This window comes from Urocitellus parryii, chromosome 2, assembly GCF_045843805.1.
Source record: "Urocitellus parryii isolate mUroPar1 chromosome 2, mUroPar1.hap1, whole genome shotgun sequence".
Taxonomy (NCBI): domain Eukaryota; kingdom Metazoa; phylum Chordata; class Mammalia; order Rodentia; family Sciuridae; genus Urocitellus; species Urocitellus parryii.
In genome coordinates this window covers 2,336,905-2,358,264 of record NC_135532.1, presented here as the reverse complement: position 1 = coordinate 2,358,264, position 21,360 = coordinate 2,336,905, and the positions used below count along the sequence as shown (strand labels likewise).

Sequence of the window (21,360 nt, the reverse complement as noted above, 5' to 3'; positions counted from 1 at the left end):
GAGAAGGGGTCGTTTCCAAAGCATTTAGCTAAAGGTCAATATCCCAAAATCCTGGGGTCTCTTTAGCAGGGACAGCATGAATGCTCTCAATCAGGATTCACAAATGTTTTAATCCTGGATCTTGGCACCAATGTGTACACATAAACCCCCAATAATTATCCTATGACAAGTTGAAAAAAAACCCCACATTATACCAAGGCCAAGAAATAGCACATATTATTAGCTAACTTACAGTCCAGCCTACCCATGTTCCTCTACCTATCTACCCTGAATTTTTTCTTGATTTGGAACCATATTTAGAAAAGATGGTTTGAGGTCAAAGGCTCAAGCAACGACAGAAGGAGACCACCCCAAGGGTCAACACAGCAGGCTCTGCAGTCTAAACAGACCTCCGTTTTAGCAAAGAAGACACAAAGGGGAACAGAGCAGAAGTAAGCAGATTGAGGGAAAACACCCTGGACTCTAACACAGTCAACCAGAAAGGATGGACTCCTTCATACCTGTCCATAGGCTACCAGGCAAGTAACAAGTAGGCAGTAAATGTAATCAAAGACCCAAGCAGTCATCACTTCTGTTAGAAAAATTTAGATTTTTTTTTTTTTTTTTTGTCCAGGGAATCCTGAGGGTGAAGCAGCCAGAGTTCTTGGATAAACGCACTTCATTGTCACTGGAGCTACCGCTGCCATACTTGCCTACAGCCTCACTGAGAGCGAGCCAGTGAGCAATTGGGCATGGTGTGCAGCATTGGGAAAAGCAGCTCCTCCATAAACCCAGTGGCCACCTGAGCTCCTTCTCAATGCACAATGACTCATGGGGAGGACAGTGAGGTGTAGGCCACCCAAGTAAAAACATGGCACATTATTTTGCAGAAAACGGAATACGAGAGACTCAAGGGGCAGAGTGGAGGAAGAGTGTGTACATGTATTTCAATCAGGGTCCAAAAGGATGTAAACAGAATATAAAGAAATCTAACACCCCAAACAACAACAAAAAATTTCTATTTTTGAAAAAAGAAAACCAGCAAACCATGTGACTATTCAAAAAAGTGAACTCTTCCAAAGAGGAGGGGAAGGGAGAGAAGTGGTACATAATAAAGCAAATAAAAACTAGATAAAGGCGCAGTGGCACATGCCTGTAATCCCAGCAGCTTGGGAGGCTGAAGTAGGAGGATGTGAATTCAAAGCCAGCCTCAGCAACGGCATGGTGCTAAGCAACTCAGTGAGACCCTGTCTCTAAATAAAGTACAAAATAGGGTTGGGGGATGTGGCTCAGTGGTCAACTGTCCCTGAGTTCAATCCCTGGTATCGCCCTCCCCCCAAAAAACCCCCTGGGTAAAAATACAAGAAAACTACAAGCAAGATGAAAAACCTGAGTTTGCTACACTATTTCAAAAAGATGATAGAATATTACCAGACACTAAGGAAGACACTGAAAAGCAGAACTATCCAGCCCCTGGTTTATTACACAAGAAGAGTCTTGGCGGGCACAGCAGACACTGCTTATGACATCTGCAGTCAAGATAGAGGATACCAAGAGCAAAAGGCCATGTGAAGGGTATCTGAGTCTCTAGTTTAGACCAATCACATCTCAGAAATACCTAAGTTTGCAATGTGAGTCTAGAACCATGGCAAACTGTGAGAAGAGGGAGATGTGCCAGGAATTCCAAGGGCAGCAGGGCACCTTGATTTTAACAAAGGAAACCTTTGACTTCTGATCTAGATATTAGAAATCAGAGCTGGCTTTCAAATACTGAACAAAGCTAGTCAAGATGAGCACTAAAAATGCAGCACATGAAAGCTAGCTTCACTTCCTCTTGGGGAAGCCCAACACAGGACTGCAGACAGCACATCAGCTTTCTACCATTTCTCAGATCACCTGACAGATGACCCAGGAAGCCTGTATAAAGCATGAGGAAAACGAATGTCAAACTGTTGGCAGCTTACATGCCAAAAGGTTAACAGAAATGGTATGCCAGGTTCAAAAACTTAAAACACAAATGTCAGATAAAAAGAAAAACTATACAAGATAAGCCAGTGGTACACTGGGAGCTGCCAGAGGGCTACTGTGACCTTAGGACCGCAGAGTGCCCATTACAAGAGAGGCCAAGTCCAGCCCCCATGGATTAAGAGCAAGACCATGCCTGAGATTTAGACCACAGCTCTTCACCTTGAAAGATGAAAACCTGTGGCCCTCTAGGAGATTCTAGGGTGCCCAACAATGCCCGTGGGCACTCTGGGTGGATATGAGGACCTGGGGGCTCCTAATCCGGCAAGTATTTCAACAGTTGAAGCTGCTAGGAGAGAGGATCAGGTAGTCTTGCGCTGGGAAGCAGAGCACAGAAGAGGTGCTGCCCAGGGGCACCTGAATGCTGTTGCAGGCATAAAAGCATACCTTCAACCCACACCCTTTATTAGTTCACTACAGGGAGCTTCTAGATTCAAAAACCAATACTAGGCAAATTCCTTAGACCTCTCTAAGTGACTTGTCCCAGGCCATAGTGCCCTTTCTACCTGCAGAGAGGGAGTCCAGGGTGCAGGTCCTGAGGCAAATGGGCAGCTGTGCTGATGCCCAGCATGGGAGGGTACATCGGAGATAATTCACAAGCAGAAGAGTAGAGCAGCAGCAGAAACACATAAAGGCACGTCTGAGTGCAGAGGAGAGGGAGGTAGTGTGGAAAGAATACAGGTATGCCTGCCCAAGGCTAGCTCAATGATAAGAACGGCCTACCACCCAGGACCTCTCCTCCATAGGGTCTTTCCTACAAGTCTCACACAGAGAACAAATTGCCCAATTATGCCCTGCACTCCTTTCCCACTTATCTATGTTTCCAACCTGGCCGAAATACCTATCCCCAACTGCTACAGTTAAGGTGGGTAGCTGCGCCATCTTCAGGAAGGGAACTACAACCACTTTATAACTGCCGTGATCAAGGAAGGTATTTTAGGAAAGACAAAGAAAAGCAAGAGGGAGGAAATAAAAGGATTTTATTTATTTTATAATTAAAATAATAGGATTTTAATTATTTGGTGGAAAGATACTGAAAACACCAGTAAAAATGTGGGCACATGCACACTTCAGTCTGTGCACATTTCTTAGGATTATTTTATTGGTGCACATTTAAACACAAAGGGTGGAATCACTTATTCTTCCCACTCAGTAAACAACAGCAACTTTTCGAAAAGTCATCATCCCAAATGTGTGTCTGAAGCTGACCTAGGCCACTCCTTTTGCTAGCATGGATGTGTTTTTAGTAACTGTGAAGTGAAGCTGAAGCAGCTGGAGCCAGGAAACCTGAGCTGGAGGCCAGAGCCATCAATTACCAGTTGTGACCTCGGGCAAATCACCCCTAATAGCAGTAGATGATCTGGTGAGTCATAATAGGCAAAAGCACTCTATGAACAGTATGCAAACTTCTGGAAAGGGTCTATTATCCATAATAACTGAAGGAACACTTCAGTCTACCCTCAGGTAAACATTTCAAACTCATTAATTAAGGCCTCACTTTGAAACAATACCCTGGGAGTAATTATTACTGGGAAAGCAGAGTCAATCCCCTACATTCTTACCGGTTTGTTAATGTTGGCCCCTGCTTGGATCAGCCAGACTAGGCACTGAGGATGTCCTCCAAAAGCGGCGATGTGAGCTGGAGTCTGGGCATAGCGTGTAGTGGACACATTCAGTGTGGCTCCAGCTCTCACCAACTGCATTAAGCATTCCAACTTCGCACACAGCAGGAAGGGATATAAAAACAGGCAAACATGTCGGTATAACATAAAATACCACACAAATAATATAATTTCCACACTGGGGACAAGTGGCATTTTTGCTACCCATTTTTTTTTTTTGAGAGAACAAATTAATTCCTTCCTAACACCATGCAAATTTAAAAAGGTATTTAGAAGACATTTTCCTCATCCTTTAAAAAAAAGCTGATGGAAAGAATGCAAAATATTAGACATGCACAAATATTTTGATTTTCCTACAATAGAAAAATCCAAAATCAGAAAAGATCAGCGTGCATTACTCCAAAACTTCTATTAAGACTTGTACATACACAATTTTGAATAATAAGTCATAGTGACTGTAAGTTACAAAAACATATGTAGCTATTTCCACAGGGAATGCGCAACTGTACTGCACACTCCCAGCCCCCTTGTGGTTTTTTTTTTTTTTTCCTGAGACACTCTAAGTTGTCCAGGCTGGCCTTGAACTTGCAATCCTCCTGCCTCAGCTTCAGGATAGCTGGGATTTCAGGGGTGTGCAACCTTGCCCAGCTTTATTTTCAGTCTTTAAAATCTGTGTGTGCAAAGAAAAGTATGCAAAAAAGGCAACACAGCTGAGCTCTATACCCAATAGGCAGCTAACTTGAAGACCAGCAAGTTAAGACAAGGATTTGTAGCTAAGCCTGAATACTATGCTGGCCTCTGGCTAAAGAGTACATTACATTCAACAAATTTATCCAGAGTCCACCAGGCACCCAGCATTTTTTCAACTGAATCACATGTTCTCCCACACTGTGAAGAAACCTATTTTCTACTTAGGGACCACAAAAAAGCTATCCTGTATGCACCCATTCCCTTGTTTAAAGAGGACCACCAGGACTCTGGTACTCCTTGTGATCCCAATGACTTGGGAGGTGGAGGCAGGAAGACTGCAAGGCCAGTCCTAGTAACTTAGATCCCATCTCAAAAAAAAAAAAAAAAAAAAAAAAATTAAGAAGATGGGATGGAGCTCAGTGCTAAAGCACTCCTGGGTTCAATCCCCAGTACAATAATAGTAATGAGGACAGGCCTCACAAAGAGAACAGATGTTCCATGACACCCAAGTTACACACCTGTGAGCTAAACTCTCAGAAATACAGACATTTAAAATGTGGTCTGTTTTAAATGAATGTAAAACTGGGAGTGAAGGCAAATTGAACACTGCCTTTATTACCAAGTGAAAAATGAAAAGTATCAACTAGCAATAAGATGAATAGGTGTCAAACCCAATAAAATGGAAGTGGTTAATCTTTAACATTAGTTGAGAGTTCACTGGACCTAAGCCTGTTAAAAACTGGGTTTGAAATTCTGGAAAGTTTTGCTAAATATGGTATCTTGTAAAAAGCAAGGTATAATTAGATATTTTTAATGTTTAGTACTCTGGGAACAAATAAGCCTCACACGCAAGGTAACTTGTGTGCCATGAGCATGATCTAAGGATATATGCCTGAAACTGTTAAAAAGAGTGCAACCACTGATAAAGGGTGGAGAAGCTTTGAGTCTAGGCCTAACTTCTGCCCTAGGAGCTGCTTCTCACAGGTGGGAACCCGGGCACCAAACTAGATTTTCCAAGATCCCTACCTTAACCTAAAACCCATAAAGTATGGGCCTCTGGTACAACGATAGTCTCCAAAGCAAACATACCACTTCCTCTGTAGAGATAAAGACCTTTTAAAAATAATTTCGGTCGTTTTTAAAAATTGTGGTAAAATACATATAGCATAAAATTTAATATTTTAAGGGATTAGGACTATTTTTCGTCCTCAAATATAACTGGGACCGCCTTGGGTTGGTAAATAAGTACTCCAAGTGACCATTTGCATGAAGCAAAGGTGTAAGCATTCCAGACTCCACAGACTGTCATAGTCACGTGCCATCCCAGGGTGGGTAGGATGGAATCATCAGAAAAGTATTTAAAAAAGAAAAAGATGGCTCTTGCCTGCAAGACCTACTACCTAAAACAGGCAGGAAAAACATCCAAAGTTTCCTAAAGCTTGGTATAAAAATAAGCCCTAGCAAGAGCCCTCTGGAGAGAGGGTTGTTAACTGGGGAGTGCCCAACAAGGCTGGGTGGCTCTCCCCAGCTCCAGTCTGAGATCAGACGCCACCCCAGGAGATGAAATGGGGGGCGTCCAGAACTGCTAGGTCTCAGGTCTCCTTCAGACGCCTGGCCTCAGCCCGGGCACGGGCCTCCCCACATCTTCTGGCCCAGGCACCCGTGCCTCTCCTGCAGGGGGCCCCCCACCTCCTCCAGCCGCCCCCCCACCTCCTCCAGCTGCCCCCCACCTCCTCCAGCTGGAACACCTGTGGCCCCCACCTCCGCACGTGCTCCTTCACCTCTCAGCCCCGGCACCGCGCCCCCGACCCTCCCCAGAGCCCGGGCACCGCCCCCCAGTCCGGACCCTCCCTCCGAGGGCACTGGGAGACGCTCACGGCTCAGGCTGAGGCTCGTCTCTGAGGAACAGCACGACTGCACAGCGAGGGATTGAGCCGCCCCCTCTCAATTTTTAAGGGCCACTGTCTCTCCAGAGAGGCGACGCTCGGCCGACTGTCCCCAGCGACCGGCGTCCCGCCCTCCGGAACGCGCCGCACGGCTCCGCTAAGCACGCACGCGCGGCCTCCGCACAACCGCAGCGCAGTCCGGTCATTCCCTCCAAAAGCAGTGCCCCGACGAAGCTCCCCGCCCAAGAGACTGCGCGGCGGATCCCACCATCGCATTTGCCGGGGCCTGGCCGGCCTCGGGAGCTGAGGGGTTTGAAACCGGGCCAGCCGCCGCACATGCGCCCTGAGCCCTCAAGGTGCCCACCCCGCTTCCGCCCGGCGCTCCCGGCACGCCCCGCGGCCCCCAGGCTGCCACCCCGCGCGCCGCCGCACAGGCGCCCTGAGCCCCTAGGGGCGCAGGCCGGCCCACCCGGCTTCCGCCCCGCGCTCCCAGCACGCCCCGCGCCCCCGCCCTCTCCGAGCCCCCATGGGCCAGCAGCGGAAAATGGCGCCTTAAAGCGCCCGTGCCCACCTTGCCGAAATGCGCGGCCCAGTGCACGGGCGTCCAGCCGTAGAAGGAGTCCTCGGCGGCCAAGTGAGCGCGCGTCGTCTGCTGCAGCAGCGAGCACAGCGCGGCCAGGTCCCCGTCGCGGCAGGCGCGGTGCAGCGGGAAGCGAAGTGACAGCAGCTCTTCGCTGGAGAAGCCCGCCTCCACGCCCGCGCCTGCTCCCGCCGCCGCCATGGTCCGTCGCTAGAGAGCGCGGGGCTGGCGAGCGAGAGGACGCTTCGGTGAGAGCCCGCGAAGCGGCCGCCGGAGCACAAAGGATTGAGAGCAGCGCCGCAGCCTCGTCCTAGCCGCTGCGGAGCTGAGCGCGAACTGAAGGCAGGCGGGGCCTGCGGCGGGGCGGGGCCTGCCGCGGCGGGGACTGGGGCTGACACCTGGGACTACGGGGCGGGGCCTGCGCCTGGGGGCGGGGCCTGCGCCTGGGGGCGGGGCCTCCCCGCGCCGCGCGACCGCAGTCGGCTGCCGGGCTCCGGGGGGCGTCGTGGTGGCGCCGGGCCGCGGCAGCGCCTCCTGAGGCCACGGCGGCGCCTCCTGGGGCCACGGCGGTGCGCCCGGCCGGGCAGTGCTCCCGCGGCGTCGGAGCTCTTCCCGTCAGTGCTCTGGGCGCCTGCGGAGAGGTTCTCGAGGTGGATGGTGGGCCCCGGGCGGTAGCGCCTCCTCCGCCTCCCCGGGAACGCCTCCCTGGACCGAGCGCCGGCTCCACAGATGTGCGCGGCGTGAATGGGGGGCTGCGGGCTTAGTTCAACGTCTCTTGCTCCAGTCTGTCAGGTGAGGCCAGAAAGAATATTTTAATAGTTTCAGCAATACTTTAAGGGTGGAAATACCTGGAAACTCAGCTCTGTTCACTCTACCACTCATTTATCTTTGCAGATGACTTTAATTATAGTAATTCTTTAATATCTGTCCTCTCACAATGATTTCCTCTCTCTTTAAGTGCCCCATTTTCCTAAAGGACATAAGCCTACCTTCCCATTTGTAATAATGAGAGGGAGGGATTGCTAGAAATCAGACCCAGGCCTAGTTTCCAACACACCACTAGGTTTTGCTCTTTTAACCTTTGGTTTATTTTGCATAGACAATATTAAAGCCTGACCAGTCAAACATGTTATAATGATAGGATAGTTTTTCAATTAAGATGGCTTTCTGTTTTCTTCTGACTGTATATTATTTATATAGCCGAACTGAAATAAGCCTACATATATATGAGGGTGGATCCTCAAGAGCTCCCTTTTGGGGATCATGGATACCTTGTATCCAGTCAGTACTCTCAGATACTCATGTTCTCAGATACTTGGTTCTCCCAAGTTTTACCCAAATCTTATAATTATTACTGTTCAACTCCAGGACTGCAAATGCCCCAGGGGTATTATTTGCCCATGCCAAAAAAGAACTTGGAGGACTCAACAGAGAGGTTTTGGACTGTGTTACTTGCTTTTCCAGCCTGTGTACAGTGGAGGCCTGCCAGTTCCCACAAGCAGGGGAGTGGACAGGACAGGTCAGTTGCTGCACAGGTGAATTTCCTTCTTCAATTTGTGAGTACCCTCCTTCACAACAGGGTCCACTGTTTAGATCCTCTCCAAAGGACTGGAGATAAAGGAAGTGACCAGTTCCCCTCTCCATTTCCTTCAGTATTGTGTTCTTTTTAGACCTTTTATCACACCGGAAGCTTTCCTAAGCACTGATTAGTGTTTACCCCAAAATTAGAAATTATAGATTTGTCTTAGAATTCTTGTTTCGAAAAAGCAAGAAAAAAAAAAGTAAAGCAGATGTATAACTGATGTCCTTTGTCTAATTTGACGAAGCAACCAGAAATAAGCAAATAGGTGTTTGAAGAAAGACTCCTGATCCACAATAGAAGACAATACTTAACATTCAATAAGTTAAAAAAAAAAAAACAACCCTTCCCCTTTAGAATTGGAATTGTATTTTTCTCATAAAGGATTGCATTGTGTGAAGGCTCACTCTGTGAGGCACAGCTCACGGCTCTGGTGTCCAGCCCAAAGTCAGGTGCCTCCTGTGAGGGTGGCACATCATGGAGAGAGTGTGTGGCAGAGCACCTGCTGCCATGTGCCAGGAGGCAGAAAGGCAGAGACTGGGGTCCACAGTTCCCTCGAGGGCACGCCCCCAGTTCCCTAAGGACTTCCTACTAGCCTTCACCCTCCTAGAGGGCCACCCTGGGGACCAAGCATTCCACACAGGGGCTTTGGAATGTATCCCATAGCAGGTAACTGACAAGAAAGGAGAAGGCAGCAGGCTGTGAGTGGAGCAGGTGCCTAAAGGAGGGAAGTCAGTAAGGGAGGGCCTCTCCTCAAGTGAGGATGGGACAGGTGACTTCCTGACACCCAGACTTTTGGCCACCATGCAGTCATTTGAAATGTTGCAACTAGAATGACATCGGTTCCCCCCATGTCATTGCCATAGGGTGCCACAGTCTGGCTGGACACAAAATAACCGAGCCACCACACAGTCTAGTAGATTCAAACAGCAACTCTTTATTCTCGAACTGTCACTGGCACTCTACACGCACGTTCTGGGGAAAATCCACACACTCCACCGGGCTCTGCATACCAAAATACTCTCTGAATCCCGGGAGAACTCAACAGGAACTCAAGGAGCGTGCCTGAGGCAGCAGGATACACCCTATTCCCAGCAGGATATACCCTAAACTCGGATCCACCCTAGTCCTTGAGCAGGGTCACCTTTCTCAAACATTCATGCAATGTCACTGCAAATGACCTGGGTCCAAGGCAAGCCCATTTCCACAATGGAGAGTCCTCCCTCTAAGCAACATTGGGTAGGCTGGCAAGGAAATTGCCATGCGTCATTCCTACTTGGCTATGGCTCTCAGCAATAGGGAAGTCCCTAGCTGGTCATTGCTACTATTAAAATATGCCTCTGTGGATCCACTGGGAGGGGTGTGGACGCCTTCATGGAGCAAGCTCAAAAGTCCCCAGTTGCTATCCAGAGGCTCAGATGGGACTGCTCAGCTCTCAGGTAGAAGTTGCTGACCTGCCACTAGCTGGTCAGGTACCTAGTGCCATCAAAGGGATTCTCATCTTCCTGCAAGTACCACTGTTTTATTTGCTACATAACACACTGGAAACAAAGCACTGGGCCTGCTGGGACTTTTCATGACCTGAGATAAAGGAATCTTAGCAGTCTCCTTCTAGAACAGAAATTGGGTGACATTAAAACAGCCCTTGCCTGTCATGACCTAACAGCATGTCCACTGAGCAAGTGTTTGCACTACAGTGGTCTCTAGCAGGAACACACATGCTTGATTGTCTTCTAGAACCTTCTACCACCCTTCGTGGTCCTTCAAATTCTAGAGTAATCTCAGAGTGGCTGTTGGGCATTTAGGGAAGCAGTCAGAAATGGGACAGAGGCCAAAGAAAACAGCCCTGCCTCCTCCCCATGGAGGGAGGCCCAGGGGGTCACTGCCAGGACAGTTTCTCATTATGCCAGCCTTTTTTTCCATTCTGTTTCAGAGGGCTGGGTCCATATATTTGGAAAGAATGTGCAGGCCTTCTCTGCTGGAGGGAGTTTTGTGGCCTCTCTGGCTTAGTTCCCACCTTTATTTAAGGAAGATAATAATTATCTTCTCCAGGTAAAAGGGTCAATGTCAAGGTCAGATGTGTTGAGAGCCACAGTTTAGAATGAAGCCTGGCAGTTTGCTAGAGGGAATGGTTGAAAGGTGACCCTGTTCCTGGATTAGGGTAGATCCTGCTACTTTGGAGTTCTGGCAGGGATCCGGGAGAATTGGCACGCGGAGCTGGTGGAGGGAGTGTGTTCCCGGAAGTGTGTGTAGAGTGCTGGTGAGAGTTTGGGAATAAAGAGTTGCTGTTTGAACCTACAAGGCTGTGTGGCGGCTCGGTTATTTATGCCCAGCCAGACTGCAGCACAGAGGAGAAAAGGATTGCAGGCATGAGAGGGATTTTTAGATTGTAAAGATGAAGGTTACTAATAACTATCCAGAGTACCTTTATTAATTTATACTCCCACTGGTAATATATAGAAACCTCAGTTACCAATTCTTTTCTGCCATTAGGTATTACTTTAGATAGTTTTTTGTTTTTCTCAAAGTCATATCCTCCAGGGGTTTGGTTGTCAGGATTCGGCAACACTTGGGGTGTGAGGCAGCTGCTGAGCATGTCCCTGGTGCCCACTCAGTTCCTCTTGCCCTGATTCTTGTTCCAGTGTCACTGGGATATAGTCCCTGCTGGGTGCAGATGGTGCTGCAGCCTTCTGACCTCTGCTCCCCAGCCCCCTCATCCACAGTGTGGAACAGCCCTTTCCTCTTAATTCTCCAGAGTACAGCAGGGAGCAACCTATAACTTTGATCAACACTTACTTGAGGTTTGAGTACACTGGCAAGGACAGGCTGCTCTACAGAGAAAAGCTAGGAGAGCACAGTGTTCAATCCCAAGGGCGTGGCAGTCCAAGGTCCAGTCCACTGGGCAGCCCACACACGACTGCTCCAAGCAGGCCCAGAGCAGTGAGCAAGAAAAGAGGTGAAACTAAGGCTCTACCTCACACCTACTGAAAAATCTGTTCCTCATGGATTACACTTAAATAAGAAAGCAAGATGGCAAACAGTTGAGGAGAAAACAGCGAACATGTTATGACAGCAAAGGATTTCCTAACACAGAAAACACAGCCATTAAAGGAAAAAAAAAAGGCAGATTTTACTGTAATTAAAAACTTCATTTTGACAAAAGTTACCAGAAAATGAGAGACAAGCTACTGAACCAAGGAAAATTGTTTGCAAGTCACTTTAACAAGTAAAGGATTTGTATTCAGTATATAAAGAGAAAAAGATGGATAGCAGAAGAAATGCTCCAAGGTTATTGATAGGCAGTTCACTGGAAGGAACTCAAATGTCCAATAGGGAGGATGCTCGTTCCCCTGTAATTGCTCCTGCCCTACTGAGTGCTCTCACCCACAACAGTTCTGTGCCTCAAAATAACCGCAACCCTCCTTTTTTTTTTTTTTTTAAAGAGAGAGAGAGAGAGAGAGAGAGAATTTTTTAATATTTATTTTTTAGTTTTTGGCGGACACAACATCTTTGTTTGTATGTGGTGCTGAGGATCGAACCTGGGCCGCACACATGCCAGGCGAACGCGCTACCACTTGAGCCACATCCCCAGCCCCCCGCAACCCTCCTTTGCCACACATTCTTCTCTGTCACTGCCCATCTCTCTGCTTCCTTCATAGTCCAGCCTTGGAGAACCGGGCATGGTCCTTGCTTTCTGTCCTTCCCCAGCCCCTTCCTGCTTGCCCGCAGCCACCAGTGTTCCCAGAGAATAGCTCCAGTCAAATTCACTGCAGACCTTTAAGTCTGCCTAACTGGACAGTAACAGTTTGTCTCACAGGACTATGCAACAGGTTGACCACTAGCTCTTGCTTTGTCTTCTATGACAGGCAAGCCCTCTCATTTGACCTCTAAAAAGCTCAAGGACCATATGGTTGAGACCTAGACATGTGGTTGTTTTCTGGATTTTCTTCCTATACAATGCCATGTAATCCCACACCTCAGACTCTGTATGTTGATGATCCTCAATTGATGTCTCTAGCCCTGGAACCCTGTCCCCTCCAGCCCCGGACTGGTAAAGCCCAAGGGTGAGCTAGGATCTCCAGTATCTCCATTTGGATCTCTTAGAGGCAGCTTCACTTGTGCCCCAGCAAAATTCTTGAGTAAGCCGAGCTGCACCTGTCACTCATCCCACACATACATAGTGTTCTCCAGCTCTGTAACTGACACCAGTGTCTGTCTGTCCTGTGGCTAGAGTCAAGCCCCAGGATCGACACTTTCTCCCACACAAAGTCCAGCTGCAGGCCCTGCTGGCTCTGGCTCCAAGTACTTCTCCGTCGTCCAAGTACTTCCCTGCTTTTCTGTTCTTTCCCTGCTGATCCATCTCCTGTAAAACAGATGCAGTAGCCACTTCACTGCTACTGGCAGATGGGGGACCTTTGCAAAATGAAAGTCTAATAATAGCACCAGCGTACAACCTTGGAGGCAGGTCACTGACCCCTTATATCTATTCTTTCTGGCCTGGCCACGTTGATTAAAACTTCTTCCTGCCCCTTACTGCTGCTCATCTGTTAGATTGGCAGATTGGGATGTGTAGCCAAGGTGGGTCTCTTTGGCCCCCTTGAGCGTAGGTCCCACATGCCACAGACAATCTTATATTCACAGCAGGTGCTCAAAATTTGTTAGCTGAATGATTTAATGAATAAAGTAAAACTCAGTGTATAGTGAAGTTGCATCTTTAGGAATTGAAGTACCAGTTTTAACACTTTGCTGCTTTCCCCCAGTGCAAACCACTTTTAAAGGTCTCTTTAAATTGCTTATGAAGGACAGCACAAGTCCCACTGTCTCTTCATCTCAGGACTTTGCACCTGAACATAGCTCTTGAGATTAAAGAACTGGCTCTTAGATAAGTTACTGAGGAGTCTCTCACTTTTGCAGGGAGGCGGGGATATCCCCAGGGGTCTCTGCAGAGCTTCTGCCCAGGGTCTCTCAGCCCTCACAGCCAAGTGCTGCCTGGGATCACCTAACCAGGTGTCAGTGACAGTGTGGCAGGCCTTGCCCACTGCCACCCTGCCTGCACCCTGGAGGGTACTACTGCTGCTCCTGCGGGGACAAGCTTTGCCTGGTAACTGCACCCCCAGTGGCCTCAGCCACACCTTACATGGATTCCGGAGCCCAATCTCGGGGCCGTTGGTTTCTCTGGAGAGCCCCGACTATGGTCCCTGGCGCTGGTCTCCCTGTCCTCATCCCATTAGACAAAAGCTGCTTCAGATGGTGTTATTTTGCAGGCTAAGTTAGGTTTCCAGTTCCTTTTTGTTCATTTGTTTACAGACCAAAAAACCCCACATTACAGGAGTCTGAGGCAGGAGTTCAAAGCCAGCCTCAGCAATGGCAAGGAGCTAAGCAACTCAGTGAGACCCTGTCTCTAAATAAAATACAAAGTAGGGCTGGGATGTGGCTCAGTGGTCGAGTGCCCCTGGCACCCCCCCCAAAAAAAAAAAACCCACATTATGTGTTTAAACCTGTTAATTTTATTTGGTGTCCTTAAAAGCACTTTTCCTGACATGGAATGGTTTTGATTCTGCTTCATCTTTGCCCAGGGTGGGGCGCTCAGCTCCTGGGGTCCTGTTCCTCAGGCCGGGCTTAGTCTTTCTTGTGGTATATGGAAGTCAGCATGCTCTCACTCAGCCTTTGTTTGTTCTTGAGACTATACCCTATTAAGAAAGAGGAGACTCCTTAAGAAGTTATTGGTGTTACACTGCTTGCTGCTGAATCCTGTGTGTCAGCCCCCCAGCTCTCTTGTGACAGTGGCGTTCACACCAGTGATGGCCTGCCGACCTGTGGTGCTTGTGGGGGCAGGGAAGGCTTGGATGTCAGTGGCGCAGGCCAGCTCTCTCTGGGTTGTGCAGGTGTGGCCCTCACACAGGTACAGGTGAGTAGCAAGAGCTCCCTGAGTGCCAGGCTCTGTGAGCACACCCTGCAAACACCATCCCCTCTCACCCCTTCAGCTCCAGACATGGGGCTAGGATTGTCCCACTTGGAGGAGCCAGCTAAGGCAGTCACTTGCCCAGTGTCTCCCTGGGGTCATATGACTTGTGGTTTGAACCTAGGTCAGACCGACTCCAAAGTCTGCTTCTTAGTCCTGACCCCACTTTCTCCTGTGCTGGGTCCATAAGAGAGTGAGGAGCCAAGTGGTGGATTTTTGTGCTGTTTCCCAGGAGGACACTTCGTGAAAGAAAGGGAAGAGCAAGAAGAGAGGTGTCCAGTGTAGGTGGCTTCAGCGGGAGCGGCCTGTGTGACACTGAACATTTCCCCAGCTGATGCTCAGCGTGCATCAGACTTCAGGAGAGGAACCCCATCTGGCAGGGCTGACAGGGCATGAGGGGTGAGAGCAGGGTGTAGAATCAGATGAGACTGGCAACAAGTGAGAGGAGGTGGGCAGGATCCTGGGACTCCTGTGTGAGGACAGAGGCATAAGAGGCCCTGCCAGAAACAAGGGAGAGGATATCAGACAGGCAGGAGAGCCACACAGATGAGTCCCAGAGGAAGGGACCCTGGCAGGTTGGGCAGCAGCCTGCTCCCCTAGCCGGCTTGTTTGATGCCTGCCCTCTAGTCCCTTCCTCAAATGCATGGAGAGCTGGGAGCTCTGGGTGGGGCAGAGCTGCTCTCTGCTCCTTCCCCAGGGCAGCACACAGGAGGGTGAGTTCTGTGCCCTGGTGCACAGAACTGCCAGTGGGACTATGGACATCCACCTCAGAGCCTGGGAGGACAGGAGAGCTGTCTCATGAAGGACTGGCTTGGAGGGAGGCATAAGGGTGTTCTGGAAGGTCCCACAGAGAAGCATGGGGCCATGAGGGGTGTCATGGTCCTCGCCATGGGAAGTTCATGGCGGTTTCCTAGCAGTCAGGGCAAAGTAGAGCCATCTGAACACGGAGCGTGCCTGGCAACAGAGAGGGGCTCCACCACGTGAGCGGTGGGGAGCAGAGGAGACTCAGCTACAGGGGAGGCCTCCTGCCTCAAGTGAGAGGCAGACCCTGGGGTGGCCTAGGGACCTTCCTAGGCCTGGACACTTTATGGCAGGCTGTGGTCTCCTGGTCTCAGTGTGAGGAGACTGGGCATGGGTGTGAGGGCAGCCTCGCAGGGCCAAGTAGTCCTGGGAAAGGGGAACGAGCACTGGTCCCTTTGGTTGACAAGAGAGTGACGTGTTCCTGAGGCAGAGCCCCGGGGAAGCTCCCATGGGTTTGGGAACTGGGCCACCCTGACCTCCACAAAGAGTAACTTCCTGTGGTTGACCTGCCATCTGGCCCCTCAGTGACATGGCCCATGACCTTGTATTGGACTGTCCGTCAAAGGCCCAAGAGAAAACCACATGGGGCTCCTGCCAGGGGCTCAACCCAGCTCCTGGAGCTCTAGAGAAGGCTGGAGCTGGAGCACAGGCTCCATTTCCTTCTCTTCCTCAGGGACAGGGGGCTCCAGGGCCAGCAGCCATCCTCCACACCCACCGTCACTTCAGTTCCTGCTCCCTTTACCTATGATTCTTCGAAGACTGTCGATGATTTTCTCCAGAGCTGCAAGGCTTTTAATCTGATAAAGCGTTTCTTTCTCGTCTGTGGAAAAAAAAAATAAGAACAATGATTAAGATTTAACAATTATGGTTGAATTCCAAACTCTTATTTTTCTTTTCACCTAGACCAGCTGACCTACACCTCAGACTGTAGCCTCCACCCTGCACTGCCCCCAAGTTCCTACGCCCAACCGTTACCATGTCCTTCCACTCTCCACCAACTCAGAGAGACTCGGGAGGCCAGCTGGATTAGCCCCTGCTTCTCCTCTGTCTTGTCACCCACCAGTGCACAGCAGGTCACTTCTGCATGCCTCTTTCCCTTGGTCTTCTGAGACCATGCCATGGGACATCCATTAGAATAGGACAGATAATCATTAGAACCAAATATAAAAGACTACTAAAAAAAAGTCAAATTGCTGGAAAAGGAGAAATGGCACTGTCATTCCATCACGACTCCTTGTGGTGGAGAAACTTTCCTAGTGCAGGAAAAGACAAGGGGGTTCCCATGTTTCCGCTGCCGAGATGGCTGAGCTTCCCTAGAGTCATTCCTCATAGAGCCCAACTGCGGCACTTCTTTGCCTCATAACTCCCACCTGTGGCTCCCGAGGTCCCCGCTGTGGATGCCACACTTCTGTGAGCCTGGGGAAGTCAGTGGTGGGACTCAGGTCGTCCTGAATATTGAGGACCAGGGATCCTGGGGCTGCTCTGCTTGTGGAGTAAATCCCAACCAACAGTTGGGATCCGGCTTTGTGCAGGCATCTGAGTGTCCCTTGGAAGGAGGAGGAAGGGGACTCTGAAGGGGCAGTCCAGCAGGAAGTGCTCTGTGAGGATGGGAACAAAGGATTTGAATCTGCTCCCAATGGAGCCTAGTGCTCCTTTGGTTGGCCAGCAGGAAGAGGACACTCTCCTGCAGGACTGACTCCTCAGGAGGCCAGGAAGGGAGCATTTTTCCTGAGGCAGAGCCCCAGGCAACTTCCAGGGTCTGGGAACTAGACTTCTACAGACTGCAGCTTCCTGTGGTCACCTGCTGTCTGGGCCTTCAGGGCAGTTTTCTAGCAGGAGGACTCTGATGGAATTTCTGCCAGGGTCCCCATATGTCAATGTTTGCAGCCTACAGCACCCTAGCCACTGGGAAGGCAAAGGAACCCAAAGTATGTGAAGAAGCAACAAAATTTGAATAACCATAGAGCTATTTTAAATTTGTCACCAGAAAGAAAACTTTTCAAATGGTAAAGCTCCAGGACCATGGTTTTACTGGTAAATTCTACCCAACACTTGTGGAAGAAGTTGAAACCAGTCTTACTAGAACTTTTCAGAAACAAAGAGGCACCCCCACTTCAACTCCTTAACCTACTGCCAATATATAGAGATATTACCATGAGGGACATATGGACCTGTACTCCTTGTGAATACAGATACAAAATCCTCAGTAATTATTTGAATATGAATGCAAAAACCAGCAAATATTTGCAAATAAATAAAGTAAAAACCACTCAAGAATAATGCATCATAACTAAATAGTTCTTATCACAGGAATGAATGCAAGCGGTTTGGCATCCAAAAACCAATCCATGTAATTCACCATTTTAACACAACAAAGAAAAAGAATTAAATAAAATTATCAATATGTGCAGGAAAAAACATTTGACAAAATTCATTATAAAAACTCTCAAAATAAGGATAGTAGGAACTTTCTCAAACTAATAAAATATGTTTATAGGAATCTTCCAGCAATGGCATGCTTAGTGGCAAAAGACAATTGCCACTAAAAGTGGGAATGCTCACAGCGCTATCATTCAAACTCCTGCTGAGGGTCCTGACCCATGCAATAAAGCAAGAAACAGAAACAAACGTCTTAGAAATCAGAAAGGAAGTAGCACTGTGGTATTTGCAGAGATAACACTATGTAGCAATGCCCTAGGAATCTGTGAAACTGCTTCAGCAGTATTAGCATGGAGTCTTGGGCCCAAGATCTTCTCCCCCAGAAGGAGCCTTTTGATTCTCTGTCCCAAATAACAGTGGGTCTTGCCCATATTCTGTAAGAAGGAGCCTTGCTGCCTCTCTCAGGGCCTGGGGCTTTGCTCCTTCCCTTTTTCTAGACTTGGTGGTATATCCCTGCATCCTGGACAAACTGCTTCTCACCAGGTGCCATAGAAGAATTTGGGTGGGATGGGGCTTCCTGCTGGGTCTCCAGCTAATGCCAGCCACTCCCTGCAGTGCTCAGCCTAGGACTAGACTTTCTCTCCTCCCCTGCCTTCCTCTACTCTGTGGGACGCCTGGGATTGTAAACTCCACTGAGCCCCAGCTAGTGGAGTTTAGCTGGCATGTCAGCCTCTACTTGCCTTTCAGAAAAGCTGCCTCTCTTTTCTGTGTTCAACCAAAAATGAGCTAGTCCTGGTGTCCTGTCTCTCTGGGGACTCAGCCCACCTGGCGGCCTTTTGGCCTCCCTCAGCTCTAATGGCTGAAGAAGCTGTTATCTTACATTTTAACTTTCTGTTCTCATGGGGACATAAGGACAAGAGGCACACAGGACGGGGATAGTGTTCTTCGCAGCTCTCCGTGTACTAACTGGGGACAGAAGTCCCACAGCAGACTTGCTCTAATCTTTCTGGATTGTCCCATTTCTGAATGTTTGCTGTTTTCGTGTTCCCCAACTTGCTCACTCTTATGGGGCACTTGCCCCAAACTGTCTTTGTCAGGGCCTTGTCCGGGGGAAACCTTGAGAGGTCCTCTTCCACAGCAGCTTTGCTTTGGCTTCTGCCATGTGTGTTGGCTGCACCCTTGCCAAGACCCACTTGACCAGAACATGCAGATGGAACCAAGTGGGACCTGGAGCCCCCACAAGCCTGCACTTACGAATTCTCAGTCAACGTCAAACGATAATCAGCTAACTAGAAAAAAATGTTTGCAACAAATATCACAAACTAACCTTCCACAAATTTGAAGAATTGTTTAAAAATAAGATTTGTAAAAATGAGAAAAAGATGTCAATAGAAAATTCACAGAAATATATAAAAATGGTTCATAAACCTAGGAGAAGATGCTCTAGTTCACTTATGCTTGGACAAATGTGAATTAAAACTCTGGAATACCATTTCTCACCTGTCAGTGACATAGCTGGAAAGGTGCAGGGCTGAAAGGAACAGGTACCTCAGGCAGAGTACAAACTCCATGGCTCCCTGTGGGGCTACCTGTGGTCCCAACGTCCCAACACCACCTGCTTCTAGAAGTCCACTCTATCCATACACCTCCAATAGCATGGAAATACATGCACGGTCCTTCATGGCATTGTAATTGCAACATGTTGGAAATTACCTAAATGCCCAGATGCAAGAGAGTTGTTGAATGAACTACCGTATATCCACAAGAGGAAACTGTGCAGCCATGAAAACAAATAATGAACATTTGTGCAATCTGCTACTATGTGGAAGAGCATTTAGAGTGGGTCTTTCATGTAAGGAAGGATGTTAGAAAGCACACACGGACCTGTTTGAGTGTGCACAAGAAATGTGGGAAGGATAAATCAGAAGGTAAAGGGACTGATTGCCTTCAGGATGTGGGTGCGCACAGGCAGGAAGAGTGGGGGCTGCGAAAGTGTCATTACAACAGACTGAGGGGGCAGTGAGTTTCTAATAGTATCAGAACCATGGACATGTTTCACTCACTCCAAAATACATAAATAAAGTCACCAGGATGGAGGCAGGACCCAAAATGGAATAAAGTCCCAAATGGAATGTTAGATGTACATCCCATAACTCACTGAAGAGGGTGGGAAGGAAACGAACCAACAAGGGAACGCTGGCAAGTGTATCTGACTGCACACTGTGCGGCTGAAGGCTGAAAACACAATCATTGTCCTCTAGGTGGTAAATCTGTTTGGACGGTGAACATAGTAGCAATTCTGAAACTAAGGCTGAGTGAACGGGGAACACGTTGTAGGTAATGAGAGCCAGGCTCCTTGCTGCTGAAACGACAGCAGACAGTGGGAAGCTAGAACGAGCTGAGGTGCAGTGGGAATCGGAGGTACCAAAGTAAACTCACGGTGCCCAGCACCTGCAAGGGGGATGTAGCCATAGCTAGATTTCTACACAGGAACATGTCTCCTCAATCTGTCCACTCGGAGGGCTTGGAGACAGAGGTATTCTAACAAGCACACACAGAATCCAGCTCTTGGTTTCTGTCTGTCTTTTTCTTCCTCTTCCTCTTCTTTTTTGGTACTGGGGATTGAACCCAGGGTCTCACACATGCGAGACTAGCACTGTACCACTGAGCTACATTCCCAGTCCTCCTTTTAAATTGTTTTTATTTTGAGACAGGGTCTAAGTTGCTGAGGCTGGCCTTGAACTTGTGATCCTCCTGCCTCCGCCTCCTGAGTGGCTAGTATCACAAGCATGCTCCACCATGCCCAGCTCAGCTCTTGGTTTCTAACACCATCTTCTAATAATGGAGCCAGAGCCTGGAGTTGCTGTGGTGCCAGGAATGAGGCAGTGCCCAAAGAGGAGACCCCACACTGGAAGGACACAGACAATACCCACAGCAGGCCCTGAGACAATAGAGCCAGAAAAGAAGTGATATTCATGGCTTCACAGCCCACTGAATAAACTGAGTACCACAGGCTTATACTGAGAGACTCCTAACTGAGCCATAGACTCATAGGAGAGTGACAGCTCTTTCTACAGTTGAATGTCAATCCAATAAATGTAGAGAGAATGCTGGAAATAGGAAATCCCCTGTTGGCAAATACTGCAATCATGATTTTGCAGTCAGAAATCAATGGATGTGAAATTAGTGGGTGAAAACAGGATGAGAAATAGAAGATTTGCAGTCTGAAAGAACCTTCCCATAAGATACTACTTATTTTCAAAGGAAAAAAAGAAAATAACTGATTATGGAGAAGCCTGGCAGGTACCACTTTAAATAAGTGATCGAAGTTCACATCCCTGGGCAATGGGATCTGTCCCCATCACGCCCCTCCTCCTGGGATGCCCAGGGAAGGCACAGTATCACTTTTGTACAATGCTGACAGAAATGCAAAATCCAGGTTAGGCAAGGGCACATTCAGACAGACCCAGAAGGAGGAGGGTCTGAGGGTAACAGGCCAGAGCGCTTCCGGGTAGTGAAAGACCTGTGGCCAAGCTCCCAGGCTGGAGACTCAGGTGCATGGCAAGTGGAACCCAAAGATATCAGGATGATTGACATCTGTAGGGTATTTAACTGTTGTCTGCGTGTGCCTTGGGGCCTACTGCCTCTCTTGCAGGCCCCTGCAGCTCAAGAGCTCCTTGGGGGGTGGGCTACACAGCTGTCCTTAGGATGGGGCTTGAGATGTGTGCCCCAGGGGCAGGTCCCTCTGCACACACACAACAGGTTTGGTGAGTTCAGGCCTGACTTGGGCAGTCCTGGAGTTCACTGTTCCCTAAGGGTGGCCTGGGCTCCAGAGCCCTGGACTTGCCTCAGAGTTG

At 48.9% G+C, this 21,360-nt stretch overlaps 1 protein-coding gene across 2 annotated transcripts in view; it reads right to left on the bottom strand.

The window, feature by feature from the left end:
- The window catches only part of Ankrd10 (ankyrin repeat domain 10), a 30,062-nt gene extending 22,899 nt beyond the window's left edge, over positions 1 to 7,163 (bottom strand). The window contains exons 1-2 of one of the 2 annotated variants that reach the window (XM_026399479.2): positions 6,774 to 7,163; positions 3,567 to 3,719 (exon numbers count right to left, since the gene is read on the bottom strand). In XM_026399479.2, coding sequence (XP_026255264.2) covers positions 3,567 to 3,719; positions 6,774 to 6,983 — 363 coding nt within the window. In that variant the 5' untranslated portion in view covers positions 6,984 to 7,163. Of the gene's footprint in view, positions 1 to 3,566; positions 3,720 to 6,193; positions 6,542 to 6,773 lie in introns of those variants that run through there. The other variant, XM_026399486.2, reaches the window with a different exon arrangement.
- Between the last annotated feature and the right edge of the window lie 14,197 nt (positions 7,164 to 21,360).